This window comes from Carcharodon carcharias, chromosome 22, assembly GCF_017639515.1.
Source record: "Carcharodon carcharias isolate sCarCar2 chromosome 22, sCarCar2.pri, whole genome shotgun sequence".
NCBI lineage: Eukaryota > Metazoa > Chordata > Chondrichthyes > Lamniformes > Lamnidae > Carcharodon > Carcharodon carcharias.
Window position 1 is genome coordinate 15151833 of NC_054488.1, and position 17963 is coordinate 15169795.

The window sequence follows — 17963 nt, forward strand, 5'->3', positions numbered from 1 at the left end:
TATCTAAAGGGCACCCAGGCAGCCATTGACTCATTGCAGGGCAGGAGCTCTGCAAGCTCCTGCAGATTCCTTGCAACCTCAGCTCGTACTGGAGGAGCTGGCAGGTGTGAGCAACTATATCCTGGGACACACGAATGTGTCTCCAGCATTGCCTTTTGACCTATGTTCGGGCCAATGCTCGCTATTGCAGCGGACCCTGTTCACCAGCATCTAGACCTTCTTAAGGCCCGCTGCCTCTTGATGGTCAGGGCCTTGATCCTCCTGGCCCTGTGCCACACTGTGATGGGCCCTCCTTCTCCCCATCTGGGTCAGAGCCATTACTAAGGCAGGGTAGCCTGCATCACCGACACCTCAGTGGATATGTGAACAATCTGAAGTGATACATTTAGTGAGCATGTCCGTTACAGTTTTTCCCCCATTTCAAAGCCAGCAGGCCAGTGCTAAACCCTTCACCTGGCCTCCATCCATCTTCACCTCATCCTTGCCAGTAAATAATATCCTGGAGGACCAAAGATGGATGTTCCTCCTGTTCAGTCATGAATGCTTATGGAGACATTATTTTTTGACCAGGTGATGAGAGCCACATGAAAGAAGCCTCCCTCTGACACTATTCCACTTGCCTCCACTGCCCTCGAGACTCAATAGAGAGACCATTGCCTTGGCAGCATAGAAAGGCTGACCACATGAGCCCTTGTCAGCCATGACCATTCACCCTGGAGGATGGAGGTTTGGAGTCACAGGCTGGCTGCCCTTCACCAGCTGTGCCCCTCAGAGTTATTCCACCTCCCTCCCTCCCTTCACCCTATCTCTGACTGCAGGGATGGTAAATGGCACAGGATGAACAGCAGCTCCACACCTTGCTGGGATCTCGATGTTATGAGGCTTGTGAGTCAGGAACAAACCTGCTGCCATGTGGGCTTCACCATTGAGAGGAGAACACAACTGAGACATCCACTGGCCTCATAATTATTAGGGTGTCACTTGTGTTGACCTTGAACTCCACCCCCTGAAAAGATCCACCTCCCACTTCGAGGGATCTCACTGATTGACTAACTGCGTGGTCAAGGTCAGTTTGGAAAAATGGTGCGTGTCACATCCCAGACTCGCTCCACCACCTTCTACCCTCCTCCTGTGACCCACCAACTTCCATGAATCAACTACAACCCACCCAATATCACCATTCCTCTACCGTCTGTCACCCTTGAACCTCCCCCCCATTACCATGAACCCTATTATGATCCACCTCCACATGCATTTCCTCCCTCATAGCTGACACATGTTACTGTCCCCACGCCCACCCTGATCCTGCTCCCTCTTGAGACCTTGACCTACCAAACTCTCGCCCTGAACCTGCCACCCTACTGCATCCCTTTCCCCCACCCCCAACTGTGTCTGTCCCTCCTATCACTAATACTCTGAGTTCACCCTCAGGACCCCACCATTGATACCACCAACCCCTCCCTCTAAGATGGTCTCTCGCCCCATTCTTCCAGACACTGTCTCCTCTCCAACTCCCCTGGGCGATTTCTCCCCGCTTCTCCGGACATACTCCCTGCCCCTTCCTCCTTTGTCCAGCCTTGGATGAGCTTCTGATACCGGCGTGTGATATAAGTGAAGTTATGGGAGGTCCCCAAGAAGGGGAAAGCAGCATCTACGGGCCTCAGAGTCATGGAAGAAATGAAATTTGCCCAGTGCACGCCACATTATACAGTTAGAAAAATGAATGCTCTAAATTCTCACCGGCAGGGAACCTAATTTGGAGGGTGAACTTAATTCCGGCGAGGTGGCCTTTTAATGAGCATGCATGAGATGCTAATGAATGCAAATGGGGTTCCCAACAATGATTGTCGGGGAGCTCGACTTGACTTTAACCTGCCTTGAAAGTCGGGAGAACAAAATTCCAGCAGTTTATCCGGCTGTCGGGAAACAGATGTTTTGCCTCCTGCCAAATTAAGTGTCCCTGCCCACCAGGATTCCCGCTGCTGACCGGAATGGTAGATCCTGCCCATTGATCCACTCTGAGGAGCAGGGACCTGCAGGTTGTTTAACAGAGCAGCACAGTTGCTAACGCTGTCACTTCTGAACTTCGAATGACCCAAAGTGTTGGCTGGGTTGTAATCAACCACAACAAAGTGCAAATTACGTTTGAGGAATTGTGGTTGCGTCAAAAATTAAATTTATATTAATCTCTTGGTGAACAGTACGTTGGGGATTTTAAGCAATTTATTATAACGCTGGTTAAAGTTCTCAGGGACTGGCTGGCTGTTTAAGCACCTGTGAGCAATGTGTAGTAGCCTATTTAAGCTCAGTGGTTGCTGATGACGTGAGTATTTGGTCTCTGATGGGGTCTGTCCTCCTGGACAGCTGTTAACTGCCAGTGGCAACAAAGAACTAGTTAATCTAAGAATTATACAGTCACACCAATAAACAAATACTCTGTGAAAGTGTTTTGCTGCTTCATCATTGATTAATTCCAACTCAACTCATTATGTCCTACTTCCCCCAGCACAGCACTGTTTGTTTTGTCGATGCCAATTATCAGGCATTAAGTCCTAGGAATGCAAATACACCCAGCTTTGGCAGCATGGGCATAGAGTTTAATTCCTGCACCTGATTGGCAAGGCCGAAAATGAATCTCGGGCCTAATTTCCAAAATCCAGGCAAGCCACGGAGACTAAGAGGCAGCTTGCTCAGCCTAGCACCGTGGAAGATTGGGCCAATGTGACCCCAGCAGCTGTCCTCAGATAAGTGAGGAGGGTGTGGGTGGGGGACGGGGGTGGGGGGGTGGTGGGTGGGGAGGGGGACATTGGGCGACTGATGGCGGTTGTGACGGTGGAGGGGGAAGATGGGAGGAAATTAGTGGTCAGCGGGGTGATGGTATTGTCCGGGAGAAGTGATCAGTGGTTGGGTAGGAGAGGTAGCTGGTGGTAGGTTGGTGGGAGAAAATGTTAATGTGGGCCTGGATATGCTCTGCTGCTTCTTCCAGTTCCACATTCAGGTAAGTATATTTTACCCTGTTGTTTATGGCTTTTAAAGCCCGTTTAAGGACTATATAATGATTGTAGTTATAACCTTTCCTAATGCCTTTAGGGGTCACATTATTGTACTCACTAATGAGCCCTAAGCACACGTCTTAGGGACGGAGTTTTCTAGTTGTGAACCTGGTTCAAGCACGTAGCTTCTAAAAGAGCTCTGTAATAAGGTTATCTGTTTCAGGTAAGAAACCTGTCGGGTACATCAAGTTCATTACATTGGCAACGAGGATAAATAGCTCCAACGCTGCGTCTCAACTTGTGAATGTGAGTATATCGATTATTAAGGAAAGATGGAAAAGTATGCTCAACATTCATTCCATTCTTCGGTAGAACCGACCCTTATGACCTGTCCATGGAAGACTGGAGCCAGTACACAGGGCGCCTAGGTTTTTATTTCATGGCGAATGAACTAACAGCAGAGGAGAAGCAGAAAGCAATTCTTTTCATTTTCTGTGGTAGCAAGAGATATAACCTCATCTGCAGTCTGACAGCCCCAAATGCACCCAATTCTAAATTTTTTAATGAATTGGTAGACCTCGTGAAGATGCGTTTTCAGCTGAAGCCATCGGTAATTATGCAGAGATTTAAGTTTAACTCCAGAGTAAGGGCCCCGGGAGAGTCGATTGCAACTTACACAGCGAAGTTGAAGCAGTTGACTGAGCACTGCGACTTCGGACAAACGCTCAATGACATGTTCCAGCATTGGTTGGTTTGTGGTGTTCAGGATGACACCATTCAGCGCCATTTACTTGCAGAAGTTAACATTGATTTGATACGACCCATGGAAATAACGCTAGCAATGGAAAGTGCTGTGAGGGACTCACAGGCATTACAAAGTGTGCAACATGGTGTCATTCTTCAGTTGGGGCATCTCAGCAGTGATTCAAAAATTAATTTGTTACAGATAACCATGTGCTACTAAGTAACCATGTGTTGGAAACCTGCAGATTTAAGAAGGCAGAATGCCATTAGTGCCACATAAAAGGTCAAGTAATAAAGCAATGCAGGGCAAAATCAAGACAGCCAACCAGACAGCCGAACAAAATGATTGAAGTGCACAATATAACTGAACCAGAAGTTGCTGATACTGATATCTATTCCCTATACAATGTCAAAGCAGTAAAAACTGAACCAATCACCATCACCCTTCAAGAGAATGGAAAGCCTCTGGTCATGGAGGTAGACACAGGAGCCTCGACCACAGTGCTGGGAGAACACAAATTTAAATACCTAAATGAAGGTATCCAGCCACTGAATCTAGTGCAAACCATGGCTCAATTGAAGACATGCACTGGAGAGTCAACACAGGCAAAAGGCATTAACCACAGTACCTGTGTCCTATAGGCAACAGACAGCCCAGCTTCCAATGATCACATGACAGGTAAAGGACCCAGTCTTCTGGGCTGTGATTGGTTATAAAAAATTAAGCTTAACTGGTCAGAAATATTTCAAGTGAGAACAGGAGGAAGTCGTGGGTTGTTAAGGAAGCACGACAGTGTATTTTGTAATGAATTTGGAAAGATAAAAGGCCTACAAGCAAAAACGTATGTAGATTTGGAGGCGACACCCCAGTTCTTTAAGGCCAGACCTGTGCCTTACACCCGAGAGGAGAAGGTGGATGCAGAATTGTGCCACTTAGAGAAGTTAGGAATAATCCAGCCAGTCAAGTTTTCTGTCCCTGTGATGAAACCAGACCAAACTATTCACATTTGCGGAGATTACAAATTAATTGTGAACAAGGCTGCTAAATTAAATAAATATCCTATCCCGAGGTTAGAAGATCTGTACGCTAAGCTAACTGGAGGAAATTCCTACACCAAACTGGACATGAGCCATGCATACCAACAACAAGAGCTGGACAGAACATCAAGAGGGTATATACAATCAACATGCACAAGGGCCTGTGCCAATATAGATGCCTACTCTTTGTTGTATCATCTGCCTGTGACTTCCCTGAGTAGTAGTGTACCTGGTTGATGTCCTGACACAGGATCAGCGGAAGCTGAACAATTGGCAAACCTAGAAGAGGTTTTAAGAAGACTTTTGGAAGCTGGTGTATGATTGAAAAAGGGAAATGCACCTTCCAAGTGACGGAAGCACTTACTTGGGTCACTGAGTGGATGCCAAAGGGTTGCATCCAGAGGAGAAAGTCAGGGCAATCAAAGAGGCGCCCTCTCCTACCAGTGTCACTGAACTCAAGTCTTTTTCGGGCAGGATAAGTTATTACGGTCACTTCTTGCCAAACTTGTCAACAGTGTTAACCCTTTTAGACTTATTATTGAAAAAGAACCATCGATGGTCATGGAAGGTGCAATAAGATGAAACCTTCATAAGAGTCAAGAAGTCAATACACTCATCATGTCTACTAGTACATTATGACCCATCAAAAGAATTAACATTAACCTGTGACACATCTCCCTAGGCTGTGGGAGCTCTGTTGTCACACAGGATGGAAGATGGTTCCGAAATGCCAATCGGCTATGTCTCCAGAACCCTCTCTGCAGCCGAGAAGGGTTATTCACAACTTGAAAAGGAAGGTTTATCAGTAATATTTGGAGTGAAGAAATTCAATCAGTATCTGGCATGGACAAAATTTCACCATAGTGTTGGACCATAAACCACTAATGGGTCTATTTTAGTGAGGGCAAAGCCATTCTGCCAATAGCCTCAATGAGAATTCAACATTGGGCTTTGATATTATTGATGTATGAATATAGCTTTATGCACAATCCTGGTGTACATATTGCCAATGCAGACGCATTCAGTCATTTTCTGTTACCAGATAGCATTGTATATGCTCCAGCACCACAAGAAGTTGTGTTTTTATTGAATTTCTTAGATTCTTTGCCTGTCTGTGCAAAGCAAATAAGGAATTGGACAAAGAAGGATCTAATTCCATCAAAAGTCCAAGATCAGGTATTGCAAGGATGGTTGAATTCACCATGTCTGAAGAGATAAGACCATTCTATGCCTGTAGAGCAGGACTAAGTTGTCAAGATGGAATCTTGTTATGGGGATCAAGAGTCATCGTCCCTTTGCAAGGAAGAGAACCACTCTTGACAGAGCTTCACAGTGCACATTCAGGCATTTCGAAGATGAAGACGCTTGTGTGAAGCTATGTCTGGTGGCCAGGCATAGACAGGGACATTGAAAGCATGGTCAAGCACTGTCTCCAGTGTCAGCAACAACAGAAGTTACCCATTTCAGATCCACTGCATCCGCCGGAGTGGCCTGGTTGACCCTGGGTTAGGCTACATATAGACTATGTAAGTCCACTTTTAGGTACCATGTTTTTATAGATCATTGATGCACATTCTAAGTGGATGGATATGTATGAAATTGTGTCATCAACATCGTGTGCAACTATTGAAAAGTTGCGCCAATGTTTTAGGATACATGGCCTACCGGAAGTCATTGTATCAGATAACGGTACTGTCTTCACAGAGTTCAAATGGAATTAAACATATTAAAACAGCACCATATCATCCTTCATCAAATTGATTAGAGCAGGAGCAGCGCAAACTTTCAAATCAGGAATGAAGAAGTTATTCAAAGGTATTTTAGAAATTCGACTTTCAAGTTTTGTTTTCAATTGTCGTACGATTCCTCATGCAACTACCGGTTCAACATCATCTGCATTACTGATGAAATGCTGCCTTCATAAAGGGTTAAGTCTGGTGTTTCCAAACTTAGAGAGGAAGGCAGAGAACAATCAGAGTAGTCAGAAATTGATATTCATAGCCACATTCGAAAACTTGCTGTGGGAGATACAGTTTCCATGTGGAATTTTGGAACTGGACTTAATTGGGTTCCTGGAATAATTGTCTCTGAAATTGGACCTTTGTCATTTCAAGTGGAACTGGAAGACTGGAACGTTAGAAAACATGTGGATCAACTAAGGGGCAGAGGACACTCCAACAACCAGTTATTCCACCCGTAATTGAGGTTGAGCCTTTAACCCCTGAGGTGACAGATCAACCTAGAATAGACATACCTGATGTCTCTTTGAATTAACTAATCTTGAACTGCCATTGTGTAAGGATGTCCTTGATGCTGCAGTTCCTGGTTATGTCGATGCAGTGTCAATCTCAAGTGTCAGAGACATGCTGCTCTAACCGAATTAGTAAACCACCTCAATCGCATGACCTGTGTATATATGCATATGTTATGGATTAAAACATTCTTTGTAAGCAGGAATTGTAAAAAAACTGAAGGCAGAGGAAATGTAGTGATTGTAGGTATAACCTTTCTTACTGCCTTAGGGGTCACATGATTGTACTGACGAATGAGCCATAAGCACGGGTAAACTTAGAGATGGAGTTTTCTAGTCATGGACCCGGTTCAAGCATGTCGCTTCTAAACGAGCTCTATAATAAAGCTATCTGTTTCAAGTAAGAAACCTATCCGGTACATCAAGTTCATTACAGACTGACATATGTCTGGTTCTCCAGAGTACAGGCAGTGCTGTTGCTAGTGCAGCTGCCTCAGGGTAAACCAGACTTGTAGTGAGGGGCCTCAAACAGTGCCCTTACATTCAACACTTGCAAGAGAGGTGCACGGGACCTTTAATTCCAGACTTTTATTGATTTCAAATTTCACCATCTGCAGTGGTGGGATTTGAACCCAAGTCCCTCAAGCGTTATCCTGGTTCTCTGGATTACTGGTCCAATGACAATATCACTAAATCATCACCACCTCCCCTTATCAAATCCCACTATACTGTAAGAAGAGCAGGGAGCAATTCCAATTTGCTGACCAACAGTTCTTCCTTAGCAACATCTGCAAAACCAGATTTTTAAAAATTCCTTCTTTGATTTCCTCATGGCCCGTGCACCGATTAGCAGCTGCAGTTTCCGACATAACAACAGGGATGTAATTAGTTAACCCATCGATTACAAAGCCATAGAATACAAGGGGAAGGAAGCTGTGCTTCAGTTGTATAGAGTTTTGTCAAACCCCATTTAGAGCACTGAGCACTGCTCCACAGGACGAATATGATGGTCTTTGAAGGGGTGAAACATAAATTCCCCAGAATTAAACCAGGGCTGAAAGAGTTAATTATGAGGACATTTTTTTCCATGGGTAGGCTCGCATTCCCTTAAGTAGAGTAAATTGGAAGGTTATCTAATTGAGGCATTTAAAATGGCAAAGAGATTTGATAGGGTAGGTTAGGAGAAGCTTTTTCCACTGGTAGGGTACTCCAGAACAAAGGGGCATAATCTTAAAATTCAAGCTGTGCTGTTCAAGTGTGAAACGAGGAAGCAGAGTAGTAGAAATCTGGAACCCTGTCCTCCAAAAGCCTGTGGATGTCGGGTCAATTAAAGTTTTCAAGACTGAGATTGATAGGGCAGAATTTTGCAGCCCCTCCTGCCAGATGGATTTTCCGGCCCTGCCGAAGTCAATGGAATTTTGAACAGCATTTTCGGGATCTGCCCCCACTGTGCTAGCGCAGTAAAATTCCACCCATAGATTTTTATTAGGGAAAGGTATTGGGGACATGGTGAGGTGACCTGAGGTGAGATCAGGTCTAATCTAATTGAATAGCAGAACAGGCTTGAGGGACTGAATGGACTTCTAATGTTCCCATGTTCTTAAAGCTTTTTGGCACGTCCCAAGGATGTAATAGGATTGTATATAAATGCAAGTTCTTTTTGTTTTTCTTAACAACCAGTGGTGGATTTTTCACTCACTTTTTAATTGAGGCAAAAGCAGGGAGGGAGGAAGCTGATGACTTCATGCTCAGGTTTCCTTCCTGCTGTGATACCTGTCCTGATAGTAGTTGATTGTGGTGGTGGACACCAGTGTTAGATACTACATGGTATTCTATATTAGATAGGGGGGTCACCTGAACAAACAGTTGAAGGTCAGATGGCGCATGTTGGAGCCTGTCATGATAGAATTCAGTTACTGCAGAAATGTGTTACTGTTTGGAAAATGTGTTATCAATAAAGTTAGCTCAGCTATGATGTTCACAGCCTTAAAACAAAAAACAAGAAATGGTGTCAGAAGTAAACTAAACACAGCAATGGAGGTTCTGAAACTACCGACAGAGCTCAGTTCAGAGGGAAATCTCTCCAAAAACTGGAGGAGGTTCCGGCAGCGATTCAAGCCGTACCTCACAGCGATGGGCAGTGATAAAAAAGACCCTCAGGTACAGTCTCCCATCTTCCCATCTTTCTTCATGTAGCAGGAGAAGCAGCCCTAGAAGTCTAAAACACATTCACGTTTGAAAGTGATGAGAAAAGAAATGAATTGAAAGAAATAATGGAAAAATTCGAAGCCTACTGAAGCCCTAGGAAAACATCGCGTGTGAAAGATACCGATTTTTTTAGATACACGCAAGGCAATGACAACGTTAGTCAGTACATAAATGAGCTGAGAAAACGAGCTAAATCATGTGAATTTGGAGAGCTTAAAGAATCACTCACCCGAAGTAGAATAATTTGTGGAATCACAAATGACGCTTTGAGAGAACGGCTTTTGAGAGAAGTTGATCTCATGCTGGAGAAAGCAATAAATATCTGCAGGGCGGCAGAGACAATGAAATGCCATATTAAGCAGGTGACAGAAGATGATAAGCTGCACACGGTCAAGCAGTTAGATGCAGTTAAACAGAAACAGCCCCAGGAAAGAACAAATAGACAGTCCGAATGTAAAAAGAACAAAACTGCTATTGGAACATTCAAATGCAGCCGATATGGATTGGAGCATTTACCACATAGTTGCCCAGCCTACGGAAAGCAGTGTAAGAACTGTGATAAACTGAATCACTTCACTAAGATGTGTAAATCAAAATAAGTGCGCACAATTGATGCTGACGCTGGTCAGGATTTTCCGGCCTCCTCTGCGGGCGAGATGGTGTCCCAGCAGGATTGGAAGATCCCGACGGCAGGCGGGCATGGAAAATCCCACCCTCTGAAAATGAACTTTCCGTTGGTGCAGTAACAACAAATTCCAAAGAAGACGAATGGATGGTTGATTTAAAAATTGCCAACATGATGGTGAATTTCAAGCTTGGCATAGGTGCACAAGCAAATGTCATCCCCATAAGCCTGTATCATAAGATAAGCAAAGAGAAACAGCTAACTAAAACAAAAGTGAAGCTGTCTACTTATACAGGTGAAAAACTTGCAGTCGAAGGCAAGTACACACATTTGAAATGAACAATAAAAACAATCTCAAGCAGTTCCATTCATCGTGGTGAAAACTGATGCAAAATCCATTCTTGGTAGCAAAGGTTTTGAAAATCTGAAGCTAATCAGGAGAATAATGACTGTCACCGCTGATTACATCCTGACTGAGTATAAAGATGTGATCCAGGGATTGGTTGCCTAAAAGGAGAACACACCATCGAGACTGATGGAACTGTGACACCCAAAATTGCACCCGGCCAGGAAAATAGCAGTAATGTTAAGAGGCCAACTGAAAACAGAGTTGGACAGAATGGAGAAATTTCAGATCATCAAGAAAGTTAAAAACCAACCAAGTGGATTAATCCAATTGTAATTGTAGAAAAATCAGATGGGAGTCCGCGAGTCTGCTTGGATTCCAAAGACCTAAAACAGGTAGTACAAAGAGAAAATTACCAGCTATCCACAGTAGAAGAGATCATGTGTAAGCTAGCTGATGTTAAATACTATTCAGTCTTGGATGTGAGTTCAGGCTTCTGGCAGGTCAGGCTGGATGAAAACAGCTCCTATCTCTCTACCTTCAACACACCACATGGGCGATACAGGTGTTTACACTTACCTTTTGGTATTAATTCAGCTCCAGAGGTGTTCTACAGGACAGTGTAGCAGCTGTTTGAGGGGTTAGAGAGCATGGAAACCTATATAGAGGATGTGCTGGTCTGGGAAGCTTCATGAGAAGAACATGACCACAGAGCGAGGCAGATGCTGGCCAGAGCTAGAGAAAGGAACCTGAAGCTGAAGAAGGAAAAGCACAAAATGGGTCTTCACAAAATCAAGTACTTGGGACATGTACTAACTAGTGCGAGATTGAAGCTAGACCCGAGTAAAATCAAAGGAGTTGTGAACATGCCCCCCCAGAATGTAAGAAATACTTGGAGAGGTTTTTGGGAATGGTGACCTATCTCGGGAAATTCATTATGAACATGTCAGACCTGACAACACCTCTTAGAGGACTTCTACAAAATGATGTGGGATGGTATTGAGAACAAAGTCACCAGGAAGCTTTGACCAGCCTGAAGAGAACACCGACCCAGGCACCAGTGTTACGATGTTGGTCAACCAGTCAACCCAGTGGACGCTTCAAAGCCTGGCCTGGGAGCTGCCCTCTTGCAAAATGAGGCACCAGTGACTTATGCTTCAAAGGCAATGACTGAAATACAGCAGCGATATGCTCCAAATAGAGAAAGAAATGCTGGCAATTGTGTTTGGCCTAGAACACTTCCATCAATTTGTCTATGGCAAAAACATAGAGGTAGAGTCTGAACGTAAGCCTTTGGAAGCTATACTTAAAAAGCCCCTGAACTGTGCACCACCAAAAATCCAAAGATTAATAATGCGTCTGCAGAAGTACCAGGCTTAAATACAAACCGGGCAATGAAATTCACATCGCAGACACTCTGTCACGTGCATACCTACCCAACACGGAGGAAGAGGATAAAGAAATGGAAGCACAGGTTCACATGCTGACAAAGAACTTACCTGTGGCTGTGACCAAACTGGATGAGATCAGGGAAGCGACCAAGAATGACACAACCCTGAGAAAAGTGCAGCAGATTGTGCAAACTGTCTGGACCACACATCGGAGCGGAGCCCCTTCTGCTGTACAAGAGGACTGGAACTTCTGTGAGGAACTTCATGTAGCAGAAGAAATACTTTTCAAGGAAGAAAAGATCATGATTCCTGCAACACTGAGGAAAGAAATGCTGCAGCACATACATGAAAATCACCTCGGCACAGAAACATGCAGGAGAAGAGTTTGAGATGTAATGTATTGGCCTGGAATGGGAACACAAATTGGGGAAATGGTGAATGCATGTGCAGTGTACCAAAAGTACAGTAAATCACAACAAAAAGAACCATTTCAACTGCACAGTGTTCCAGAGAGGCCCTGGCAGAAAATTTGAGTGGACTTGTTCACATTTAATAACAGTGAGTACCTACCAGCAGTAGATTATTACTCAAACTATGCTGCTGAGAAATGATAGTAAGAGCATCACTGTAATACATTATTTAAAATCAATTTTTGCTTAGCATGGCATACCTGAAGTGCTCATCTCAGGTACGGTCCACAATTCTCAGGCATTGAGTTTCCCAAATTTGCACAGGATTGGGAGTTTTGCCAAACTACATCAAATCCCAAATATTCACAATCCAACGGAATGGTGGAACGTACCGTGTAAACCTTAAAACACCTGTTGAAGAAGGCAAAGGTGGACAAAAGAGACCGCTACCTGGCTCTGCTGGATTTCAGGAAGGGAGGGCATCAGAGGGCATTGGGTCATCTCCAGCACAGCTTCTGATGGGGAGAAGACTAAGAACCAAGCTTCCAGCTGTGCCCCAACTGTTATTTCCAAAGCCAGTGAGGTACAGCATGTAGGATCAGCTCAAACTGAGACAGCAGAAGCAGAAACAGCACTTTGATCAAGGCACCCGACCTCTGCCTGACCTGAACATTGGAGAGACAGTGAGGATTCAGCATGAAGGGATCTGGAATCCTGCTGTTGTCTCAGGAATTTCAGGAATCACAGGAGAACCAAGGTCTTACATAGTGCAGACTCCAAACGGACAACAGTACAGGAGAAACAGGAAATTCTTATGGAAAACAAATGAAGAACTACCCTGCTCTGAACCAGAAAGTGTGGCTGAAGATCAAAAACCAGAATGTACCAGGGAAGCAACAGATAACCAGACAAAGCCTGAGAGTCCTGAAAACTATCCAAGGGGTGATAGTGACACAGAGCTGGAGAAAGCCACTTGTCCTTCAAAACCACCACTGTCACCATTCAAAACATCCAGAGGAAGAATTGTGAAAGAAACCATAAAGAAACAGAGATGAGTAAAAGACAAAACAGACTGATCAAAACAGAATGAGAAAGAATAGATAACAGACTTTGTGTACTTGAGTTGTATAGAAATTTTTTTAAAAAATGGGAATGTCCTGACAATAGTTGATTGTGGTGGTGGACTCCAGTGTTAGATACTGTATGGTACTCTGCACTAGATGGGAGTCACCTGACAAGGGAGTTGAAGGTCAGATAGCACATGTTGGAGCCTGTCTTGATAGAATTCAGTTACCGCAGATATGTGTCTATGTTAGGAAAATGTATTAGCAATAAAGTTAACACAGCTACGATGTCGACAGCCTGTGTGCATCATTGAGACAAAAAACAAGACAATACTCACCTCTACCATAGTTGCCCTTAATACAATGGTGAAGAATATTTTCCTTTGATGTCTGTTGTATGGATACTAGGCAATAATCTTCTTATATCCATTTTAGGAATACCAAGGGAAGCTGGGAGTTAGAAGTTGCAGAAATGACTATCGTTGTGCACGATAATAAACTTTATTGTCTGGACATATTCAAAATCTACAAGCTTTGTTAAAAAACATCACAGCTACAATATTAAATATGCATAAAATTTGTAACTTATTATATTATATTATAGATGATGTCCCAAAATTGGGAGCGAGGGGAATGTTTACTTTAGTGCACAGTGTGTACAAGCTTGGTCACATTCTGATACCTTACACTGTTTACCTATTGACACAATAGAAAGACCTGGAAACATAGAAATTTACAGAAGGAGGCCATTTGGTCCATTGTGTTGTACACAATAGTAGGAGATGCATGGTCAGAAGCAGGTAAATATTGTAAAAATAAACTTATTGTTGTCCCCAGCAGATGGAAAGGGTCACACCACTGGGATTTTCTTTTTTACCCCAGCACCTCTCCTTAATTCACTGATCTCTCCTCGAATTGAATCATTGTGAGCCTGAACAGTGAGTGTCAGTCAGTCACATCCCTATCAGGTGTATGCACACACATGCACACACACACTTAGACGTGCACACACGCATGTACATGCACGCACACACGCACACACACGCACGCGCACACCCACATACATGCACGCACACGCACACACACAAACACACACACACAAACATACACACACATACACACACACACACACACACACACACACACACACACACACACACACACACACCTTTTAAGGATTGGCAGGGCAGCAATCAGGAACGGCTGAATCTTTTCCCTCACCCTAACCACTGGGCTCTGAGGCCAACTGTAGCACCTTTTCCGGCTTCAGTTGACTTAGCATCGGCTGAGAATCAAACCTGATGTATTGCTTCTCTGCAAGGCATAGGTCTACACTGGTAGTACCCACTGAACCACTGGAAGAGCAAAGGTGTTAAAATGACTTCCAATGCAACCTGATCACTTGCAAAATTCAGTATTTACAACGGAAAATAGAAGTCAGTCACAAAGCAGGTTCAGATTGTGTTGCTGTTGACTCTCTAATGCACTTCTTACATTCAAGGACTTAACAGCTCACAGCATTCAATGTTATACTTGGCTTGTCAAGACCTGCCCTTACATGTGTCCCTTACATGTGGCTGTCTCCAACACCTGTTTCTCCTTCGCTGCTCTCAGACACACTAGTCTGGGTGAACTGCTCCATTGGGATGGTTCTGTGTGCCTGCATCTCCATCATGGGCGTTGTGCTCAGTTGCATGCTAGAAGTTCTGGTATCACTGTAGTAGGAGCTGCTGCAGATATAACTGTTAGACCTGGGTTTCGGGCATTTCCCCAGTGATTTGAAGTGCTTTCCAAAAACGCAGCCATTACATTCAAAGTGATTTACCAACAGCCAGCACCTCCACCGCATTTTCAATTCTGCTTGAACCTGCCGGAAAAATATAAAAGAGCAAGTGGTTGATTTGAGATTCTGGACATAACTAATTATGCAGAGCATCAACTAAAGTGGAAATAGTTTCAATCAAATATGAATGCTAAGAACATTGATGAAATTTCAAAGCATGGCTTTCTAATGCTGCAATTTAGCAGTCCATGATTTCCACACATTCACAGGATTGGGAAACCTTAGCCATAAGTGTAGGCTCTATTTTGCAGTCAGAATAATGGTGAGGCTATCACCATTCTTAAAGTGCAAATCAGACAGCAACTTCCAATGACTGTGCATGTGCAGCTAAATGCAGAAATCAGAAAGTTGCTGTCTGAGCTGCCATGCTCCTCCAGAGGTTTTGCTATGACAGTATCTTGCTGAGAGACTCAACGTTGAAATACATGCAATGGTGTGAATTTGCTGTCCTCACCAACTAATAACCATGCCAGAAAACATTAGGGCAGATCCATTCCAGTGTAAATAAATTTATAACAACTTGGTAGGGTTTAGCTGTCTTATTCAGGAAAGTCAGGTGGTAAAGGATAGAACTGGAACCAATGTTTAGACACTTTTATAAGCATTTTTATACAGTGGTATGCATGACAAATATGCACTTCTTAAAACAACAACTGCAATTTCAGTCTGTTTCTATTTATACCTCTTGATCCAACCAGAAGGTTGCCAGTAAAGAGAAACTAAGTTCCCCTTTTGAAAGGGGCACAACTAATATACTGTAACAAAAAGAAATCCCCCAAAACATTAATCTGATTAGCTAAGCTTCCCTTTAAAGTGACGCTCTCAAAGTTGATGATATACTCCAGTCCACCCGCCTCCACACACCCCCCCACCACCCCCCACCCCCACCACTGACTCCCACACCCCAAACCCTGGTGCCCACTTGTCACTGAAGGCCTCAAGCATGTTGGTGGACACCACAAGCTCCCTCTCCATCGATACCTGGACGAGAGGCAGGCAGTCAGGCCAAGTGACTCCCTCTATTGCCCATTACCTGGACCTACTGATGACCTGTTTTTATTCATAGGGGATTAAGTGAATCCCAGTTAATGCCTATAATCCATGCATATTAAATACACTTAACATACAATGAACATTAACCTCTCTGGCACTGAAAATTAACTTTAACAAATGTGGAAGTCCCGTTCCTTCAGATTTTAATTATTGTTGCAGATCTTAAAAAATAAAAAAACATGTTTTTTTTTTACTTTTTCTTTTAGCTCTCTCCCTTAATCCCATCTTTCTTTCTCTCTCTTTATTTTGCTTTCCATGCATGATTTTACATTGAATTAAATATTCTAGCTGACAATTCGAGTTTCAGACTTTGCACTCTGCATTAACTATTCTTCAGTTTGATGAATTAAGGAGGTACAAAGTTCACACAGATGAGATCCTCTATAAAAGGCATTGTACCAAAATGGCTTACCAAGCAGAGCAAGTACCAGCGCAAAAACCACAACAATGACAGCTTGTATTTATGTAGCATATTTACTGCAGTAAAATATCTAAGGCACTTCACAGGAGAGGTACTCAACAAAATTTGACACCAGGTCGCAAGGGGCTGCTGACCAAAAGTTTGGTTAAAGAAGTAGGTTTTAATGAGAGCCTTAATGTAGGGAAAAGGATGAAAAAAGGCAAAGCGGTTCAGGGAGGGAATTCCAGATCTCGGGGCCTTGGCAATTGAAGGCCACCAATGATGGAATGATTAAAATCAGAGACACTCAAGAGGTCAGGATTACAGGAGCTCAGACATCTGGGAGAGTTGTGGTGCTGGAGGAGATTACGGAGAAACGGAGGGACAAGGGCATGGATGGATTTAGAAACATGGATGAGAATGTTAAAGCTTAACTGGGAGCCAATGAAGTCAGGGAGCAGAGGTGAGAGGTGAATGGGACTTGGTGCAAATTAGGATAGGGGCAGCAGAGTTTTGGATGACTTCAAGTTTACAAAGGGTAGATGATGGGAAGCTGGCCAGGAATGTGTTGTAATAGTCAAGTCAAGAGGTAGCAAAGGCATGGAGGAGAATTTCAGCAGCTGATGCAGGAGCAGGGAAGTGTTATGGAAGTGAAAATAGGCGGTCTTAGTGATGGTGTAGATGAATGGTCGGAGATCCAACTCTGGTCTAATATGACACCAAATTTGCAAATAACCTGGTTAAGCCTTGGACAGTTGCTCGGGAGAAGGATGGAGTGGGTGAATAGGGAACAGAATTTGTGACAGAAGCTGAAGAAAATGGCTTCAGTCTTCCAAATATTGAGATAGACAGTGGGGGGGGGGGGGGGGTTGGTGTTGAGACAATGGCGGCAAGGTAGAGTTGGGTATTGTTGGTGTGCATGTGGTGCTGTGTTTTTGGCTGATTTGATCTAAGAACAGTAACATATAGTAGTGAGCAAGGATAGATCTTTGGGAGACACCAGAGGTATTAGTGGGGGTTGGTTAACTCAGTTGGCAAGATGGTTAGAGTGTACTGCAGAAGGGAGCTAACAGCACAGGTTCAATTTCCGTATTGGGAACCAAATCCCATATCAAGAATCAACCCGAGTTAGCAACTGCCTGGCCCCCAGAATGAAAATCTGGCTGTTCGGGGAAGCTTCTCCCAAGTCATGTTTGCAGAGTTGGGAAATTTCCTCGCTCTGCTCACCTGACTCAGGAGTGAAAACTTGTACCAGGGAGTCTGGAGAAATGGATCATTACCAGGTTAGCAAACTGTAACCAGTGGAGTGCCACAGGGATCAGTGCTGAGATCTCAACTAATTACAATCTATAGTAATGACTTGGATGAAGGGATCAATTCTATTGTAGCCAAATTTGCTTATGATACAAACATAAGAAAGTAAGTTGTGAGGAGGACACAAAGAGTTTGCAGAGGGACATAGATAAGTTAGTGGGCAAAAATCTGGCAGATGGAGTATAATTTGGGAAATTGTAAGGTTGTCCACTTTTTTGGGAAGAATAAAGAAGCAGAATATTATTTATTTAGACATAGACCAGAAAATGCTGCAGAACAGAGG

General features: G+C 43.7%; 1 protein-coding gene across 1 annotated transcript in view; it reads right to left on the minus strand.

Annotated features, from left to right (window-relative positions):
- Positions 1–10552: 10552 nt before the first annotated feature.
- LOC121293962 (glucagon-like peptide 2 receptor) overlaps positions 10553–17963 on the minus strand; it is a 69888-nt gene continuing 62477 nt past the window's right edge. The window contains exons 14-17 of the mRNA XM_041217451.1: positions 14642–14937; positions 14318–14425; positions 12399–12417; positions 10553–10591 (exon numbers count right to left, since the gene is read on the minus strand). Of these exons, the coding sequence (XP_041073385.1) occupies positions 10553–10591; positions 12399–12417; positions 14318–14425; positions 14642–14937 (462 nt within the window). The remainder of the gene's footprint in view (positions 10592–12398; positions 12418–14317; positions 14426–14641; positions 14938–17963) is intronic.